The 18,941-nt window shown below is 35.7% G+C and overlaps 1 protein-coding gene across 2 annotated transcripts in view; it reads right to left on the reverse strand.

Annotated features, from left to right (window-relative positions):
- Positions 1 to 15,585, reverse strand: part of MED31 (mediator complex subunit 31) — an 83,013-nt gene extending 67,428 nt beyond the window's left edge. For both annotated transcript variants that reach the window (XM_089086100.1, XM_089086099.1), the window contains exon 1: positions 15,511 to 15,585. In XM_089086100.1, coding sequence (XP_088942226.1) covers positions 15,511 to 15,514 — 4 coding nt within the window. In that variant the 5' untranslated portion in view covers positions 15,515 to 15,585. The remainder of the gene's footprint in view (positions 1 to 15,510) is intronic.
- Positions 15,586 to 18,941: the final 3,356 nt, after the last annotated feature.

Below are 18,941 nucleotides of genomic sequence, written 5' to 3' on the forward strand. Positions count from 1 at the left end.
TGTTAATTTCAGTTGAAGAGCTAAAATTATGGTCTAAAAGCTTGATCGATACTTTTTATCACCAACGTACAAGGCTATACCAGTCTGAGGTTGCATATTTACCTAGCAGAGGCTCCCTGTACCTGACTTAAACCCTGATTTTTACGAGGTGGGCTGAGAAATTCTGCTTCTACACTTACCCAGCTGGGAATTAATAAAAGTATTTTGGGTTATGGGGCTATAAGCCCCATAACCATCATTGTCACATCATTGTCACAATGATGATTTTATTAACAAACAGGCCTTAAGGGTGAGTATACAGGGTTGCGAACTTTTTGGTCAATGAATATGTCCTTTGAGCATCCAAAAATGTTTCCTTTTCAGCCAAATTGTGTCCAAATTTTGTCTATAATATGTCCATAATATATCCATCTTGAATTCTCAAAAACTAGTTTTCTTACGACTTGTATACCTCTTTCAAAGTGGTCAGTTAACATCGAACATAATGAAAACGAATAAGATTCATTTAATCATCCATAAAAAATGAACTAGTGTGAAAGCACAAAAGTCATAAAAACATATAAACAGTAAAAAAATAATTGTCGGAGCTTGAAGCTCATCCTCCTACGAGAGTTCTGCTTGACAAGTATGGTCGGCATGAGGGTCAGCATTTTCACTTCTTTTGGTAGCTTTTTGTCAATCAGAGTATTTCTTGCGCATGTCATAAGGTACAATCCAGGAGTCAAGCGACGTTGCAGAGAGCTAGGTAAGCTGGGTTGCCCTTCAATCAGGGGGGTGACATCCCTCCTAATTCAGTAATTGCTTCTGTTGCAAGTTGCATCTTGAGCCCTTAAAGGGGCCCCAAACGTATTTAATTTTTTTAACCACACAAAGAAGTTATCAACAGTAGTTAAGTTACTGAAAAGTTGTTAAAAACATATCACTTATTCATAAATAAGTTATTCAAGAGTAATATATTCCAAAAAATAACAATCAAACCTCATTTATTGGGCAACACAAATATAAACTGTTTTCCTAATTTTTCGATTTTAAAAATGCCGTAAACAAAATTAGCACTTATTTTTGCATTTTGTAACTTTGGTGTAAACAATTCTGGTATTTTTTTTGAACTTTTGGGTGGGGGGGTGGGGTAAATTTCATGGTAACTTTGAAGTGGACCTTATAATCTACTAGAATGAAAGTAAAAACATCATTTGATACTTTTTATGCTCTTTCATAATTCATATAAAATACCTTCAGGGCCCCTTTAAGGGCTCAAGATGCAATTTGCAACAGAAGCAATTATTGGATTATGAAGGACATAAAAAAAGGCATCAAATGATGTATTTGCTTTCATCTTAGCTAAATTATTGTGCCACCTGCAAATTTACCACCAATACCAACAGCCTAAACTTATACATTGTGCCCAAGATTGGGAGCCTGTTTTAAATATTTAAGAGGAGTGTATTTTGATCAAGATAGCCTACTTGTCAAAGATTATGCATTATCCAAGCACTGGGAGGTTTTACCCAATAAAACCCCTCCACTATAGCCTAGTCTAGGTTAAGTTTGTATTAGTTTTATAAAAGTTTTCAAGAATCTTACTGGGAATTTCACATAAACCTAAGGGTGACTCATTCAAACAGGGTGCGTGACTGCCTTTGTTCCAGCAACACTTTACTAGGCTATAACTCCACACAAAGTTTTCATATAGCCTAATTTTTTATCAACCAGGTAGAATCACGACCATTCTAGGAGACCCTTAATGAAATTATTTGAAAAAAACTACGTTTTCTAAAGAGTTAAAGAGGCTGAGTCACAAGTTCGAACCTTAAAACGTAGAGGGATTAGGAGGTACAGTTGGGGGCTGCCGCACCCCAAACCCCCCACTTTCGCAATCTTTAAATAAAAAAAAGTTTTTTAAACTGAAAGTAAGGAGCGACATTAAAACTTAAAGCGAACAGAAATTATTCCGTATATGAAAGGGGCTGTGCCCTCCTCAACGCCTTGCTCTTTACGCTAAAGTTTGACTTTCTCACAACTCTTTTTTTTAAACAATAAAAACTTTAGCGTAAAGAACGAGGCGTTGAGGAGGGCAGAGCCCCTTTCATATACGGAATAATTTCTGTTCGTTTAAGTTTTAATGTCGCTCCTTACTTTCAGTTTACAAAACTTTTTTTTTATTTAAAGGTTGCGAAAGTGGGGGGTTTGGGGGGCGGCATCCCCCCAACTGTACCTCCTAATGCCTGTACGTTTTAAGGTTCGAACTTGTGACTCAGCCTCTTTAACTCTTTAGAAAACGTAGTTTTTTTCAAATAATTTATGCACATTTTTTACAGTTAATTACTTATTATTGCTTGACTAACTGTTAGCTGATCGTGTCAGGAGTTAAAGTTGGGGGGCTGCCACACCCCAAACCCCCCGCTCTTGAAGATTCTTGTGTTAAGGCTTTTAATTCCTGAATACTCAAATCAAATTCGCAGCAAGATTTTCTTTTTTCAACTTGTCTTCGAGCATGCGGGTATACGGCATGTTATTAAAGCAGTGGAGACTTACCTGTAACCTGAAGGCCGACTGTGATATTCTTCTGGAGACGCCTGTTGAGCCGAAGGATTTAATAGATTGGATTTAAAAAAGAAAATGAGTTTCTTTTTTAAACTTTAAATTCAATATAAAAAAAAAAATCCTCTAACTGGGAATCGAACCCGGGTCTTCCGCCTGACAGTCAGTAGTAGCGACCACTTTACCACAGAGACAATTGTTATAGTATTTTTAGTCTCTGCTATCTATTTCTGAGGCAAGCAAATCCCCACAAAACTTGATATTTGGTTTTTGGAAAACAGGGAAGGTGTGATTGGATGGCGTTGAAATTTTGGGGATGAGCTCCCGGGCCCCAGAGAAGTTTGACCTCCAAATGTCAGTCCGATCGAGCAACGTTAAAGGGGGCTGTGGTGGGAAAATTTAACATGGGCTCTTATAGGAAAACGAGGTTTTTCGTAAATTTAAATTCGGGGGATAATTTTTTCGGTCTGAAAATATCAAAAGGCCCTAACAGGTCAAATTTCGCTTCGAATGAGTCCTCATTCACCCAGATCCGTTGCCAACTGTGGCCTGTAGGCGTGGCTAATAAAAAAAAAGAGAAATGAACATTAAGTGGCTATATCTGGTTTTTGGAAAAAAGGGAAGGAATGATCGGATTGAGCTGAAATTTCGGGGATAAGCTCCCTGGCCCTAGTAAAGCTTAACCTCTAAATTTCAGCCCGATCGGACAGCGTTAAAGGGAGGCTGTGGTGGGAGGGTCGAAACTTCCGGCCCAGTTTACCCCATGAAGATAAAGTCGGGGGAGGGTGGAATTTTGCACGTTTCTTAGTTTGAGCTTGGGCTACAAAATGCAATCACCTCCGTCTCTCTGCGACCTCTAGGACTGGAAATCGCTTAACATTGTGGTGGGTCGCCTCTTTAAAGAGGCACAAGTGTGCCTTCTTGATTCAACTTGTAAATATGACAAGAAAACTTGTTAACTGAGACTAATTACACATATTTGTAGGATATTGCACTTCCAGCATGAAAATGTACTTACCAACACAGACATGTTATGATTTTTTGAAAATTGCGGTAAATTCTAAATAAAACTAGATAAAATCGCACATTCCTCTGTTAGTTAACAAAAGTTTCAATCATTTCATTAAAAAACATACAAACTGTGGAATGATAAGGAATGACAATGTCATTGTTGTTTATTTCAACGTTTCTGGAGCATTCATTAGCTCCGTCTTATGAGTCATTGGATTTCATAGGTTATTCTTCTTCTTCTGGAAGATTTGGAAAACTTTTTTCTCTGTGGGACCTTTTCTGTTGGTCGTTCACGAGTAAATGGCGAGAAAAGCTGAAAATACTAGAAAATTCCGAAATAACCTTTTCGATATCGATATTTACGTTTCGATATTCGATATCGATATTTCGTCCGATATATCGATATATCGATATTGAATATCGCCCAACACTATTGATTCCTCAATTTTGAACTCATGAATATCTTTTAGATTTTTGTTTTTAGCACTAATTTTTTTTCAGATTTAGTTCTTGCAAAACTTGTGGAATTTTCCTTCTCGTCATTTATATTTATGGGTTCGGGGGGGGGGTCTCGAACTTGTCTCTAGATTAACGTAGATTGAAGTCTCCTAGGATTTCTCAGTTTCACGAATTGGGACACTATGTGAAGCACCAAATTTAGACATTTCAATAATAATAGTCTCTATTTCTTTCTTTATTGTTATTAGAATCAGCATTGTTGTTCGGGACACTGGGAGGGTGGTAAGAAGAAGGCAGCCGTGTAGTTTGTAGTTACAGTCTGTCTGTGTTGTGGCACTGGATTTACTGAATTCGGCTGCAGTGTTTGTAAGGTCTGACTGGCAACAAGCATCTTTAGTATGAACTGGAGGGGGGGGGTAATCTAACGCATATTTGGGGCTTCAATTTCAGCTTTACTGCTAGAAGAAGCTAAGAGAGTTAAACCATCAGTTTGACAAGCGGCATCAGACTTGGACTGGCGAATGAGAACTGATTTTATGGACCTAGGGGTGACCCTATTGTCTTTCAATATGTCTATAAAACTTTCAGTTGACATCCGACTTCTAGATCTTGGAGTAAGTTGCGGTGACAATGCCAAAGAAGAAGGTGAGGAAAAACTGAGACTACTTACAGATTGTTCTTGTTTTGAAATGCAATCCAAGCATAACCAGCCACTTTTCCACTCTAATATTTCAATGCCTGGATATTTGTCACGTCCAGCATGGTAGTGGCACCTGCAACTACTGCATTGCACTGAATTTCTAGCAATTCTGAAGCGACACTCAGGACATTTCAACATACTGACCTCTGAGAAAACTGGGTCAAAGAATATTAACTAGATATTGTCAAAGTGAGTATCAGTTATTAGGTCTTAACACGTCGGGAGCTAAATAACGACTCTATGTTCCTTTGGGCTACAAATGACGAGGATGTTCCTCTGGGCTATAAAACTCACCAAATCTTCTTCAAGATGGACTATGCTATTTTGTGCCTGTTCTCGGGTTGAAATACCAAATGATTTTCAAAAAATAGGCTTATGACTAACACAGCACGTTTCATGATTTCTGACACCTTAATATGCTATGATCGATTTTTGAAAGTTAGCATGGCTTTTGCAAGTTAAAACTGAATACCCACTTTTTTTCTTTTTTTTTTAGGAAAACCGTGCCTTTGGTAACTATGAGTTAAAACTTAAAGAAGACTTAATTAAAAACAAAGTAAGAAATTACTATGATAACTTAACGGGCACTTTGTCCATGTTAAAAACAAAACTATTGTCCCTGAAAAAAGTGTTTTTTTTTATATTCTTATGGAGTGATACTATTAACTTACATAAGATATTGTATATAAAAGAGCAGAAATTACTATGACTGATTTCTTCATTCATTGTAATTTCAGCTGAAGCTGAAATTACAGCTGAAGCTTCCTTGAGGGCTGGTCTTTGTCCAGGAGATTATTTTCAGTCTTTTTTTTTCTTTTATGGAGGCTATTAAACTAATATTTTAAGAAATTAGTCATCGTTTATTCTGGCACTTGTCTTTTCCAATGGGAATTTGGCGCAAGTTTGCAAATTATTTTAGTCTCTCAAGCAAAGTAATATTTTTGACGCTGGGTCTGTAGGGGGGAAATGATAATCGATCACATTTATTTAATTTTTAAAATCCCGCTTTACATGTTATTACAACTAATATTGCCTGCAAATAGTGGATGGTGGTGCACTCACCCTTGACAATTTTAGTGCTCCTAGCGGATTAGTTTTGGTTAGTCTCCACATTTTGTTACAGTCATCAGAAATTGCATTTTACAGTAAGATCTTTCACCACACAGCAAACTTTGAAAAGAAAAATAATTTTTATTTATATAAAATTTTACATATATAAAAATATATGTAAAATTATTCTGCATTATGAAAAAAAGGATTTTTGACATCAATATTTCAATATAAAAAAAAATTACAAAATAGTTCTGAAATCTGCCTCTAGATTGCTTGTAATTTTCTTAACACACTAAACTAAAAAAAAAAAAAAAAAAAAAAAAAAAAAAAAAAAAAAAACCTAAGCATAGATTTCAGGATATGTTAAAAGCTCCATTTCTAACTTTCTTCCCTAGGACACCATCTGCTAATACACAATTTAAAAGGTAACATTTCCTAGATTTAAGCTTAAGATCAACTCTAGCCACTACTAGATGGTGATCTTTACTTTTAACATAAATACCAATACTCCTATATACTCTAACATCTTATACTGATCCTGCCAGTCTTCTGCTTGCAATAGCATAGTCAATAAGGTTGACTTTCTTATCATCAAGTGATAACACTTACATTATTGATAGTGATTCAAGGGGCAGCACAATGTGCACTTTCACAGTTGCAGCACTGTTGCAAATATTATGATCATTTTTGTGACAATTCCCCCCTCCCCCCCCCCCAGTGGTTCCACATATAACACTAGTAATATATTTCTCAGTTAAGTAAATCTTGCAATATGTAATAGTTTCTTTTTTGGAATGAGTTTATTGTAGTGCAAAATTGATGAAATTTAGTTTCATCTGAGTGAGAGCAATAGAATTGCGAAAATGAATATTATTTGAAATGATTTTAAAAAGTAGATAATAATTACCTTAAATCACAAAGAATGGCAAATAATGTAGATCATATGATAGGGCTGGTGAACAATTAAAATGCCTCAAGTTGACTGTATCCCCCTCTGTGTTTCATGGTTGCATCTTCCAGTCATGATCAACTCCAGATTTGAAGACATTGGTTGTAGAGGCTGTTACCATTTTATCAGTCGGCAAATTCCAGTAGGATGCAAGTCTATTAGGGAAGAAGTGGTTGGGTGTATACATCTGGGCTCTCTTCTAAAGCAGCTTCAATGTATGGTATTTTGTCTTCTGCTGGGTGTCTAGCTGTAGATAAGATGGAGGGATGTCACTGGTTAATAGCTTCTTAGTCAGGAGCTTGTTTCCAATTTGTCTTCTAAAAACTAGTGATGATACCTTGAGTTTTCTTAAACTTGCAGGATAGTCAGGATTTTTGAACCTATCTATACATACTGAGGCCTTTCTTTGAATAGATTTAAGGGTAGCTCCATTATCCTTATTAATAGGAGAGGCAACAGTAACTCTATACTCAATGATTGGCTGAACTAGGGCTTTGTACAGCTTTGGCATAGCCTGTGGACCTCTGAAGGAGATTTCCTTTTTATTAACCCCAGTCTTTGTGATGCATTACCAATGACCATTCTTGTGGGATGTCAATTTGAGTACACTATCTAATAACAGGCCCAAGATCTCTTTATTTGGTGGTTGCAGAAATAAGCTGTGGCCATGTGTTATTGGATACTATATTATATACATGACCAGGGTTAGTTTTTCCAAAATGGATAGTTCAGCACTTTTTGATCTTCAGCTCAAGGAAGGAAACATGATAGCCTAATTTGATTAATAGAAACATGCTACATATTATAAGTAAGAACTTCAGCAAAATATATACTTCGTTCAATTACCAACATAGACACAACATGAAAACAATATTTGATGGCTTTTTTATGCTATTTCTAAACAAAATAATTGTTTCACTTCTAAATGCTTTCTCTCCCCTGATGGTCCCACATATAGCCTTAAGATACAGGGTTGTTTAAAACTAAACGAGGGCAATCACCCCTCGAGCCTATCATTCCTCGAAACCATCCAATCAATATTTTAAGATAGGTATTTTGTTCAGCATTATTGAAAGGTCCAGTAATCATGCCTTTGGGGATGTCACCCTCATTACAGTCCTCAGGGCAAGGGCTGTAAGTTAGGAAATTTGTTCATTGCTTATAATAGTCAAAAGTGATTGGAGGGCAACCAGCCCCCCCACGCCCATCATTTCTCCAAACAAATCCAATCAAAATTTTGAGATAGCCATTTTGTTCAGCATAGTTGAGAGGTCCAGAAATTACGTGTTTGAGGATGAAACCCCCCTCCCCTCCACAGCCTTCAGGGCAAGGGATGTAAATTATGCCCCAGAGGCATATAAGATTTTTATGGAAAGGTTGGTCATCTAAACTTCAGAGGGGGCTCATTGGATTGGAAATCAGAAGTTCCAGTGCCCTTTAAAGAATCAAAGTGATTAGAGAGCAGCTACCCTCCTCCACGTCACATTTTCCCAAATCCATCTAATCAAAATTTTGAGATAGCCATGTGTTCAAAAATAGTCCAAAGATTGCATAACAGGATCTTTGGGGCTCACACAATCTCCTCTCCCCTGATTCTGGGGCTAAGGGTTTTAAGTTATGCCCTGGGGACATATAAGGTTTTTTATGGAAGGGGTGGTTCGTGAACTTTAGAAGAGGCTCATGTGATTGGAAATGCATAGTTCTAGTTCCCTTTTAAGAGTCCAATGTGATGAAGGGCAACTAGTCCCTCCCCTCCCTGACACCCTGTTTTCCCCAATTACATTCAATCAAAATTATGAGATAGCCATTTTGTTACCAACAGTGCAAAGAGCACATAACAGTGTCTTTAGGGTTGACACAACCCCCCAGGGGCAAGGGCTGTAAGTTATACCCCTGGGCATATAAGACTACAATGGAATGGTTGGTCATATAAACTTTGGATTGCATGGGACTCATTTGATTGGAACTTTTAGTGCCCTTTTTAAGACTTAAAAGTGAATGGAGGGCAATTATCCCCCCAAGCCTATCATTCCTCAAAACACATCCAATCAATATTTTAAGATAGTTATTTTGTTCAGCATTATTGAAAGGTACAGTAATTATGTCTTTGGGGATGTCAGCATCCACAGAGTCCTCAGGGCAAGGGCTGTAAGTTATGCAATTTGTCCATTGTTTACATATAATATATGTTACTGAGAAAAGTATGCATGTTTAAACTTTACTTTCCAAGAAGACAAAGGACATTCAGGTGAGCCTTTCAGAATATGTTTAGGGGTGTGTTGAACTAAATCAAAACATGCTATGCACATTCACACTGTTAAGTCAACCAAACGTGAGCTCCAAAACAATCTCTGCTGTTGGAAAAATAGACAAGTTCAAATGGCAACAGGTGAGATAAAAAAAATAATCCCCAGCAGCTTTGGAGGATAGTTTCAAAGCTGACATCACGTTCTTCCTCACAGTCTAACCCTATCAATATTACTTTGTGGGAAAGACATTTTTCCTTTACTTCTCTCTGATGATCCTCCTCCAGCTGAAGCTACCTGTAAACATGCTCTCCTCCACCATATGCCAAAACTTGACCACTGGAGGATCTTTATCATTGTTACACCTTCAGCTGTCTAGACCCAAATTCTTCTAATGAAACCTGATAAAGCCCCAAGATACAATGGGGTACAAAGTCAGCACATTGTAAATGCTACCCCACTTCTTATACAGTATTTGTAACTATTATTTCATGCTTATCTTTCTCTGAAATATATTCTGACTGCTCTTTTGGAAGGTCTTATTACCTGTGTCTTAAAAAGAGCAAAAACCAAGATTAATTAATTGAACAGACCAATTACTATTTGCTTCACAATTGGTTAGCTTTTTGAAAAGCTGATCTTCAAAGACATTAGCAAAAATCGTGACCATTGTGACAACACAGTTTGGAATTTTGCAAAGGCTTGGGTGTGCAAAACACACACAAAGCTTTTTTGGCTATTTAGACTGCTATAGAATGCTGAAAAATAACCTGTATGTGTGTGCGATCAACATTTCAAAGGTGTTCAATTCCATTATCTATTCACATGTTATTCTTTCTCTACTGAGAAGTGGAATAAACCCTTTTGTCTGCTGTCTCTTATGGAATTGGTATAGTAATGCATCCATATGGGTGCAGCTAGGTAGTCAGCTGTGCAAATCCATCACTGTTTGGAAAGGTATGAAACAAGATTCTGTGCTTAGTCCAGCTCTTTTCAATAATATCATCTAAACTGTTACTAAAAATATTCCTCTCATTTCTAATTGAGCCCCATATTGATGTCAGCTGCCTCTGTTATGCAGACAATATCCTTCTATTATCAGATTATCTCCATGTTCTCCAAAATACAGTTGATACAGTTTGCTCTGGTCTCAATGAGATTGGGCTTCAAGTCACTTTTTCTAAAACTGAGCTTCTTGTCTACGGTTGGTCCCAACAACATTCAGTTACCATCTATGTTGCCCCAGATACTATTTCTGTATCATCTTCTCTGAATTATTTAGGTCTCCTGTTTGGATCAAATGTTAAAACTACTAAAACGCTTGCTATCTTGGCATTGACAGAGAAGCTTAGAAAATTGTACAGGCTGCTTGCTTGAGTTAAAGTTCAATTTCACAAAATAACCCTGGGAAGACTTTACAATGCTTTTTATGCCCCAAATGTCTTCTTCTTGGTCCCTTTGTGGAGTTTTTTCACAATATCTGAGCAGAAGAAAATTACATCTCTATTCTTCCAATTTTGCAAACATTTTCTGCAGTTGCTGCTTTGGACTTACAACCAGCCCATTTTGATTAAGTGTGGCATTTTTGATATTTCTTCAAAAATGGACCAACTTGTGGACAGGTTCTGTAAGCATCAAGAAAATATTGTCAACTTTCCACTTAACTGTACAGATTAGTTGTGTTGCTTAAATAGATGAGATGTTATTTATTTTTTGTGAATTTTTTCTTGTTTATGTTTCCATTTTCATTTTATTTTTCTGGATATTTTTTTACTCCTCTAAGTGCATTTCATGTATGTAAAGAGGATTGAAATAAATTATTATTGTCAAAAGGGTATAACTTAGGAATAACTGAGTATATCAATTTTGAACTTTCTAAAAATGATAAGAGGGATGATCAAAACGACAGTATTTGCATGCTACCAATACTACTAGAACTACCACCATTACTTCAACCACACTACTCTGTTAAAAATATTGAGGGGAAATTTGAACTAAATCAAAAGATGCTATGTGTATGCACTTTGTCAAAATAACATATCTCAAGAATTGATTTGGGTGTTAAGTTGGAATGTTCAGAGACTGCTTAAAGGAGAAGATCATCTAACCAAAAGGCAATATGCACACACTACTACCAATACTGCTACAACTACTACCACTTCTATTGTAACTACTTGTAAGGCTAAGAGCATGAAAATTTTAAGAAGTGTATGAACATACAGGTTATCAAAAGGACACATCATCAATATCATAGCAATGGCTAACAACATTGTAAGATTTGCCTTAGTTGCTCAACAATGCAATTTAAGGTAATTTTTGGGGTATTAAGTTGAAACTTCCAGGACTTGATGAGGGGGATGTTCTACTGACACAAAGGCAATATCTCAATACTACTGCTGCTACTAATACTACCACTTTTACTATTAATACTATTACTAGTAATACCAATACTACTATTGTGACTACTATTTCAACTATGCCTAAGGGTATGAAGGTGAAATGTGCAAGAAATTGAAGGGTGGTAGTTGAAATGAATCACAACACAATGTCTGTATGCAGGTTGCTGAAAGAGCATAACATAAATATCTTAGGAACAGTTTGGTGTGTGAAGATGAAACTAACAGGGCTTGTTGTGGGGGGTGTTGAAGTAACCAATAGAAAGTATTTCCATCCTAATGCTACTGCTTCTACTCATGCTACTGCTACCATTATTACTACTTCTTCTACTACTACTTCCACTAATGCTAAGGCTACTACAACTAATTCTACTGCTACTACTAATACTACTGCTACTAATGAGCATGTAAACTTTCCACAACGTGACAAAGCAATATCTCAAGAACAGCCAACATTATTAAATTAGACCTTTAAGGGTAAGTTGTGGTGGATTTTGAACTAGCCAGAAGGCACTATGTGTATTCTATAATACTATCACTATAGTTACTGTGACTGAAAATGCTAAGGGCATTAAGGTGAAACTTTTAGGGAATGTCTGGGGGGCTTTCAATTAAACAAAAACTTTATGCATGCAGGTTCTCAGAAGGGCATATAAGAAATATCATAGGCAGCACACTATATAATAGCTAGAAATATCATTCAAACTTTTATAGGAGCTAATTTATTTCAAAATTATAAGTTCTATTGTCCTTTTTAAGAGTAAAAAGAGATTGAAGGGAAGCAGCTCTTCTCCCAAGTACATTCATTTTTCTAAACACATCCAGTCAAAATTTTGAGACAGCCATTTTGTTCAGCATAGTAGAATGGTCCAGCAACTATGTCACTAGAGATATTGGGAATGTCAACCCCCCACAATTAGGCAATTGGCCCATTATGCTTTAAAACTAAATCAAAAGGTTTTGTGTTTATGGTTTCCAATAAGACACCTCAGCAATATATTGGGTACAACTGGGGTTATTAAGCTAACACTTTTGGGACTACTACTATTAATACTTCAGCTCTTACAATTTAAATAAATGAAAAGAGTGTAGGCCTAAGTGTTTTCATCTTGTAAAAGAGCATAGATAAAATCTTTTAGGAATGATACTAAGTTTTATTTTTCAGGTCAACTTGAGGAGGTATAAAATCAAGTTAAACAGTACTATTTGTGTCAGGATTAGAAATTGTTGATGAAGTTTCTCTAACATACAAGCCAAACTATGAATTATTAAAAAAAAGAAAAAGATATAAAAAATTTTTTTCCATGAAAGAGACTATATCAATAAAAAACATACAGAAATTACCTAAAAGGAAACTTTTCAGCAAAACAAGTTTTTCAAAGAAAAGTAAAGAGCTCTATTAAGGAGAAATGAACAGAAATAAAGTCAAATAATCTTCCAAGAGTAAAACTACCCTCAATCACTATCAATAAATAAATGATACTCAAAATGAACAGAAATGACAATAAACAGCTGAGTCAAACTCAGAACAAGCAAAAATTAACATGTGTAGGGCAAATAACCCCCATGCCTTCTCAAGACCAGAACATAATTTGCACTTAACTGCTTACAAAATACATTTCAAATTGTTTCACTTTTGTTACTTTAATAAACAAAAATTATTATAACTTTAAGGAAAAAATTTCAGTTCATATAAAATAAACTAAAAATCCTTAGTTATTTTTTATTTTTCAGTAGAGTGCAAATCTTTTTCTGGTCTTGAGAAGGCATGGGGGTCAACCACTAAACAAGAACTGAGAAATATATCACCAAGGACTATATATAGGAAAATCATGGGGTTGAGAGGAAAATCAATTGATAAGAATTGGTCCACCAAACCATGGAAAACAGAGTGGGACGCCGCCAAACCAGTGACTCCCCATCGTCACTGACCAGCAACTCTACAGGATCTTTCCTTATTTTGCTGGACAATGCAATTTAAGGTAATTGAGGTTTATTGTGAAAACAGTACCTATGATATTTGGAAATGCCATAAAACAAGGAATTTAATTGGCTTAGGTTGGGCCTAATAGTCTACAGCTTTTATTTTTTTAGCATGTTGTCTTCAGAGGCAGCTATCTAGTGAATACTTATTAACAAGAATGTTACCTAGACTTGTGATTAGAGTCAAATATATTGGTAAAATTCCAGTTTAGCTACAATTTACTTTCTTGGAAATAGGTTAGGTTAGGAAAAATGAAACACTCAGTAATGAATCCAGGGCCAAAAACACCCTGCATGAAGGTATTACAAAGCTACTATGTTTACCTTCTTTTGATTTCCAAGTCTTAGAAATTAGCCTACTTGACAGATCTATAGCTATTAGAATTTTATAAAACAACATTATACCTTAATTTCAGATTTCAGTTTCTTTTTCTCTGGTTTTAGTATTGAAAATGCAACTCCTGGGTAAATTTCTACCAAATCATATCATTGATTTATGAATAAAGTGAATAAAGCATTCGGTGACTTTTTTTTATGCTTATTACAAATATAACAATCATTTCTATTGGAAATGAATTTCAGCCCCCCCCCTATAAATTCCAATTCAGGGTATATATTTCTAAATTAGGGGGGTTAAAGTTTAAACTTACTTCCCATTTACATCAGAAACAAAATCCCCCCCCTAATGTAGAAATATATATCCTGAATTGGCATATATAAGGGGGGGGGCTGAAATTCATTTCCAAAAGAAATGATTATTTGATTCGTAATCAGCATAAAAAAGGCATTAAATGGTGTAGGCCTATTCACTTTATTCCTAACTCAATAATATGATTTGGTAGAACTTTACCAACTCCTGTTATTTGAGTAGAGTTTTAAGCTATATCAATGGCTTTTTCTAAATTTAGGAAATCTATTTGCAGATCTTTAAAACCTTAGCCAATAAATTGGAATTGAGCAGTTGTGAAGCTGAAAATATTTCCCTTGTAGCCTACTTCATTTAAGCAGAATATCTATTTAACAAGGTTTTATATTTATAACACAAATAATTGTGTGTTAGATACCTACTGTGTTAGAGGCCTACTTTAGTCTAGGCTATATATCTAGCCTATCCCTGAAAGTTTTATTTCCTTAACCTAACCCCTTTCCAATACAGCAAGAAGTAACCTAAATAAACTGGGGTAAAATTCTACTTTAGCTACTTTTGACTATCTTGGAATGGGGTTAGACTAGGAAAATGAAAGTTTCAGGGATGGGTCTACAGGCCAAAGTATGTCCCGGGATGGTATTTTGAAGTACCTACTTCCACTCCTTCTCCTTCTAGAGGGTGCTGAAATTTACCTACATAACAGGTCTATACCCATTGGAATTTTGACAAAACAACATCTTACCTCAATTTTCAGTTATCAGTTTCTTTTTCTGTGGCTTTAGCTCTGAAAATACAATTTCTGTTATTTGAGTAGAATTTTAAGCCATATCACTGTTTTTTTTCCAAATTTAGGAAATGTATTTGTACATCTTTAAAACCTTATAAATAGAGATTGAGTAAAGTTGTGAAGCTGAAAACAATTTTGTTGTACTTTATCAAACCAGAAGATCTATTTTGCAAGGTTTCACTTTTATAACCCAACTATTTTTAAAGGTCATCAAAGGTCAGGACCCTCTAGAGGGAGAAGGAGTAGTAATAGTTACTTCAAAATACTTTCCTAGGATATACTTTAGCCTGTAGACCCATCCCTGAAAGTTTCATTTTCCTAACCTAACACCTTTCTAAGATAGTCATAAGTAGCTAAAGTAGAATTTTACCTAAACTGGAATTTTAACAATATATTAGCCCATGGTTGACACAGAAAAAATTCCCATGTAGCCTCAGCCCAGACTAGCTTGACATTCCCATCATTAGTTAAAGTAGAATTTACCAAAAGATTGGGACATAAGGCTTTTATATCTCTCAGAGGGTATTTAATCTGGCATAATGTCAAGAAATCAACAGACCTCAAGTTGTCTAGGCTACTAGCCTAGGCATAGACTAAGCCACTGGAGGACAGTAACTTGCCTTCCTATAAAATTATCAATCTTTCGACTAATTTTCAAGTGACTTTGTTTTCTTATGGGTAATATATTTACTTTTAGGTTCCTAATCCGAATTCAACCATTATATTCAAAACATACCCATCTACTTCGCTTCATGGACCTGAATTTAAATAGCTTGCCAACTGTGGAAGTAAAGCCGCGTCTACATTCTGGAAATCTGGGATGCACATTAAAGTCAAAAATCGCAACAAATTCAAAAAATCAAGGAGCGTGTTCCCGGTCCAAAATACAATTTAATCCGTATTTACTTCTTCTTCTATTTAACAGCAGGCGGGCTTTTCAGTATAACTATTTAGCCCTTTTCCTTTTGCTTCACTCTGTGGGCTACAGAGCTACTGGCTTGATTGCCTCATATTTATTAGATATATTCAGATATCTTTCAGCAGATCTTTCGACTCTAGGAGTTCAAATATAAGATGATAGATGTCGATTTCTATGCTCTGTGTGCCGGTACAGTTGGCTAGGCTCTTGGCTGATAGTGGGATTTTGTGGTGTTTGAAGTATTTTAACAGTTTACAAAGCAAGGTATGTTGTGCAGACGTCAGCATATTACATTCAAATAGGCAATGGTCAATTGTTTCATTATTCATATTACAATGCCTGCAAAGAGGGGACAGGGGAATTGAACCACTTGAATTAGAAAGCTTATATGAGAATGCAAGGAAATTTAGTCCATTTGTTCCAGAACGAATTCTATGATAAATTTTAGAAAGATACTTATTGGGAAAGGGGGAAAGGATAGGATTAATCTTATTAAAATTAATATCTGATAGCCTCCATCGGTAAATATCTCTAATTGGGATTGGTCTCCCACTTGGCTGGTCAATATTTATAGCATTTTTTGCTATTTCATCAACCTGATGATTACCACTTATGCCAGAGTGGCTAGGAATGTACTGAAAGTAAGTTTTTATGCCACTTGAAGCAAGATTATCAATAATACTGAGACAATGATAAGTGTCAATGTCCAACTTATATTGAGGAGCTGAGGCCAGCAACTCAAGGCTTGATAAAGAGTCGGAATAGATGATAATATTGTTTGAATTTTCAATCAAAGGTTGGTTTTGCTTAAGGTGTTCTAATGCCATGATTATGGCATTTAACTCAGCAGACATTATAGATAAATTATTAAATAATGTCTCTCCCATTGCAATTTTCAGGTGAGGAAGGAAAACACCACTTGCAACTTTCTCATCCATTTTTGACCCATCAACAAATATTTGGAAGTGATTTTTATAGGTAATTGTATTAAGTTCTGCAAATTTTTTCTGGACAAAAGCAATGGGGGTTAAATCTTTATTCCATTTTGAAAATTCAGTATTTATTATTGGAAATGACCAATTCCATGGAGGGGATTGGGGGAAAGTAGGTGCAATAGACTTTGCTGGTACAGGGACCTTCTGTTGAATATTGGCATACTCATCTGCAATACCTCTATACATGGCTGGATTTCTTAACCAATTATGTAATGTGTGTGAGCTATTTGATTCAATTTTTGTAAGATGTTTTATCAAGAGAAAGCTACGTCTCTCCCTTATTGTTGTTAATCCATTCTCCATAAGCAGAAACTTGGTGCTTGTGGGTTTCCTAAGACCAAATATGAGACGTATTATATCATTTTGTGTTGTTTCAATTTTTTGCATCTGGGTCTTTGCACATGCACCATAGACAATGAGCCCATAGTCAATATGGGGTCTTATATGTGATTTATAAAACTGGAGTAAGGTTTTCTCCTTACAAGCCCAGGGTGTGGAAAGAAGTCTTTTTAGTATATTTGCTTTTCTATAACATTTTTTTATTGTGTTTGAAATGTGGAGGTGGAAATTAAGTTTTTGGTCAAGCATGAGACCTAGGTAATTAATATTATTATCTTCTGGAATAGTTGTTTTATTTAGAGTTAGTTTTGCATTAACATGGTTTCTCTTCCGGTGAAATTGGATTATTTTTGACTTGGTGGGTGCAATGGGTAAATCTGAATGTTGAGAGAATTTTTCAAACTGGAAAAGTGACTTTTGCAGATTTGACTGTGCTTTCTGAAAGGTGTTTCCAGATGACTATAGCACCAGATCATCAGCATATTGTAGATTTGTGTGGGGTAGGTTCATGTCCCAGAGATATAGGGCAAACAGGAGGCAACTGAGGACTGCTCCCTGAGGTAGGCCTTTGGATATTGTCTTTTGGGGTGAAGAGTCTGAACCAACACAAACAATTAAACTTCGCAATTCTATGAAGTATTTGATAAAGGATACTAGCTTAGGAGGTACTCCGAGTTTTGCAAGTTTATTTAAAAGGATTTTGTGTTTCACATTGTCATAAGCTCATTCAAAATCTAGGAAAGCTGCCACTAGGATATTATTTTTTGAGAAAGATTCATTTATTGCATTTGTTAGCAAAATGAAAGCATCTGTTGAGGAGTGGTATTTCCTGAATCCAGTTTGAGTGTGTGGGATCATGTTATTTTTCTCAACAAACCAGAGGAGTCTGTGATAAATCATTTTCTCCATTATTTTCCCCATCACAGGTGTAATCATTATGGGCCTATAAGACTCAGGGTTATCTTTTGGTTTATTTTTCTTTAGGATTGGTAGGAGGGACGAACATTTCCATATATTGGGGAACCTAGAAGATGCCCAAGCGTGATTATAACAATTTAGCAGTTCTTGTTTGTATGAAGGTGTGAGATTCTTTATCCATGTAGGGTGTATATTGTCATAGCTACTGCTAGTTTTGGACCTAATATGATGTATTGCATTATTCAATTCCTGGATTGAAAATGGATTAGTTATTTACTCGGATCCTGGGCGTGGTTGGTAAATAGGGTTCATAGGAATTGTGGACAGTTTGCTTTGATTATTTGATGTTAGCTTATTAACAAAAAGAGTTGCAAATATGTTAGCCTTTTCATTATCATTGTCATAATGGGTATTATTATGTATAAGCTCATACAGGAGTGGGTTGGTAGAAGTCTTTTTCCCACATATGTTGCTTATGACTTTATGTATAATTGGCTCATTTGTTTCTCTGGAGAGATTATTTGCAAAATTATTCCAGTATTTATATTTAGCATCTATTATAGTCCTTTTCAGATTAGATTCTGCTTGTAATTTTTTTAAATATGTAGTAGGTGTTGGTTTTTTTATGAATTCTGTCCTAGCTGCCTTTTTTATCCTCCATTTATTTAGGCACTCATTTGTCCACCATGCTTTAGGAATTTGTTTAGGGAATGTTTTCTTAGGTGTTGTCCTGGGGATAGCATGATTAGCTGTATTTATTAGTAAAGATGTCAACGCTTCAGCATGTGTGTAAACTGTTGTGTTAGAAATGCATGAACTTTGGGTGAAACTTGTAGTTTCATCATTTAGCTTATTTTGGAAAATAGACAAATTTGCTTTAGTGTTGATATATTTGGATGTATGAGATAAAGTTTCAGCAGGTTCATTTAGGGAGCAAACTATAGCAAAGTGGTCTGTACATAGACTATCAATTTTATTTATGTAAATTTTGTTCAA

Source organism: Artemia sp. Qi Xiang Cuo, chromosome 3 (genome assembly GCF_049724085.1).
Source record: "Artemia sp. Qi Xiang Cuo chromosome 3, ASM4972408v1, whole genome shotgun sequence".
Lineage (NCBI taxonomy): Eukaryota > Metazoa > Arthropoda > Branchiopoda > Anostraca > Artemiidae > Artemia > Artemia sp. Qi Xiang Cuo.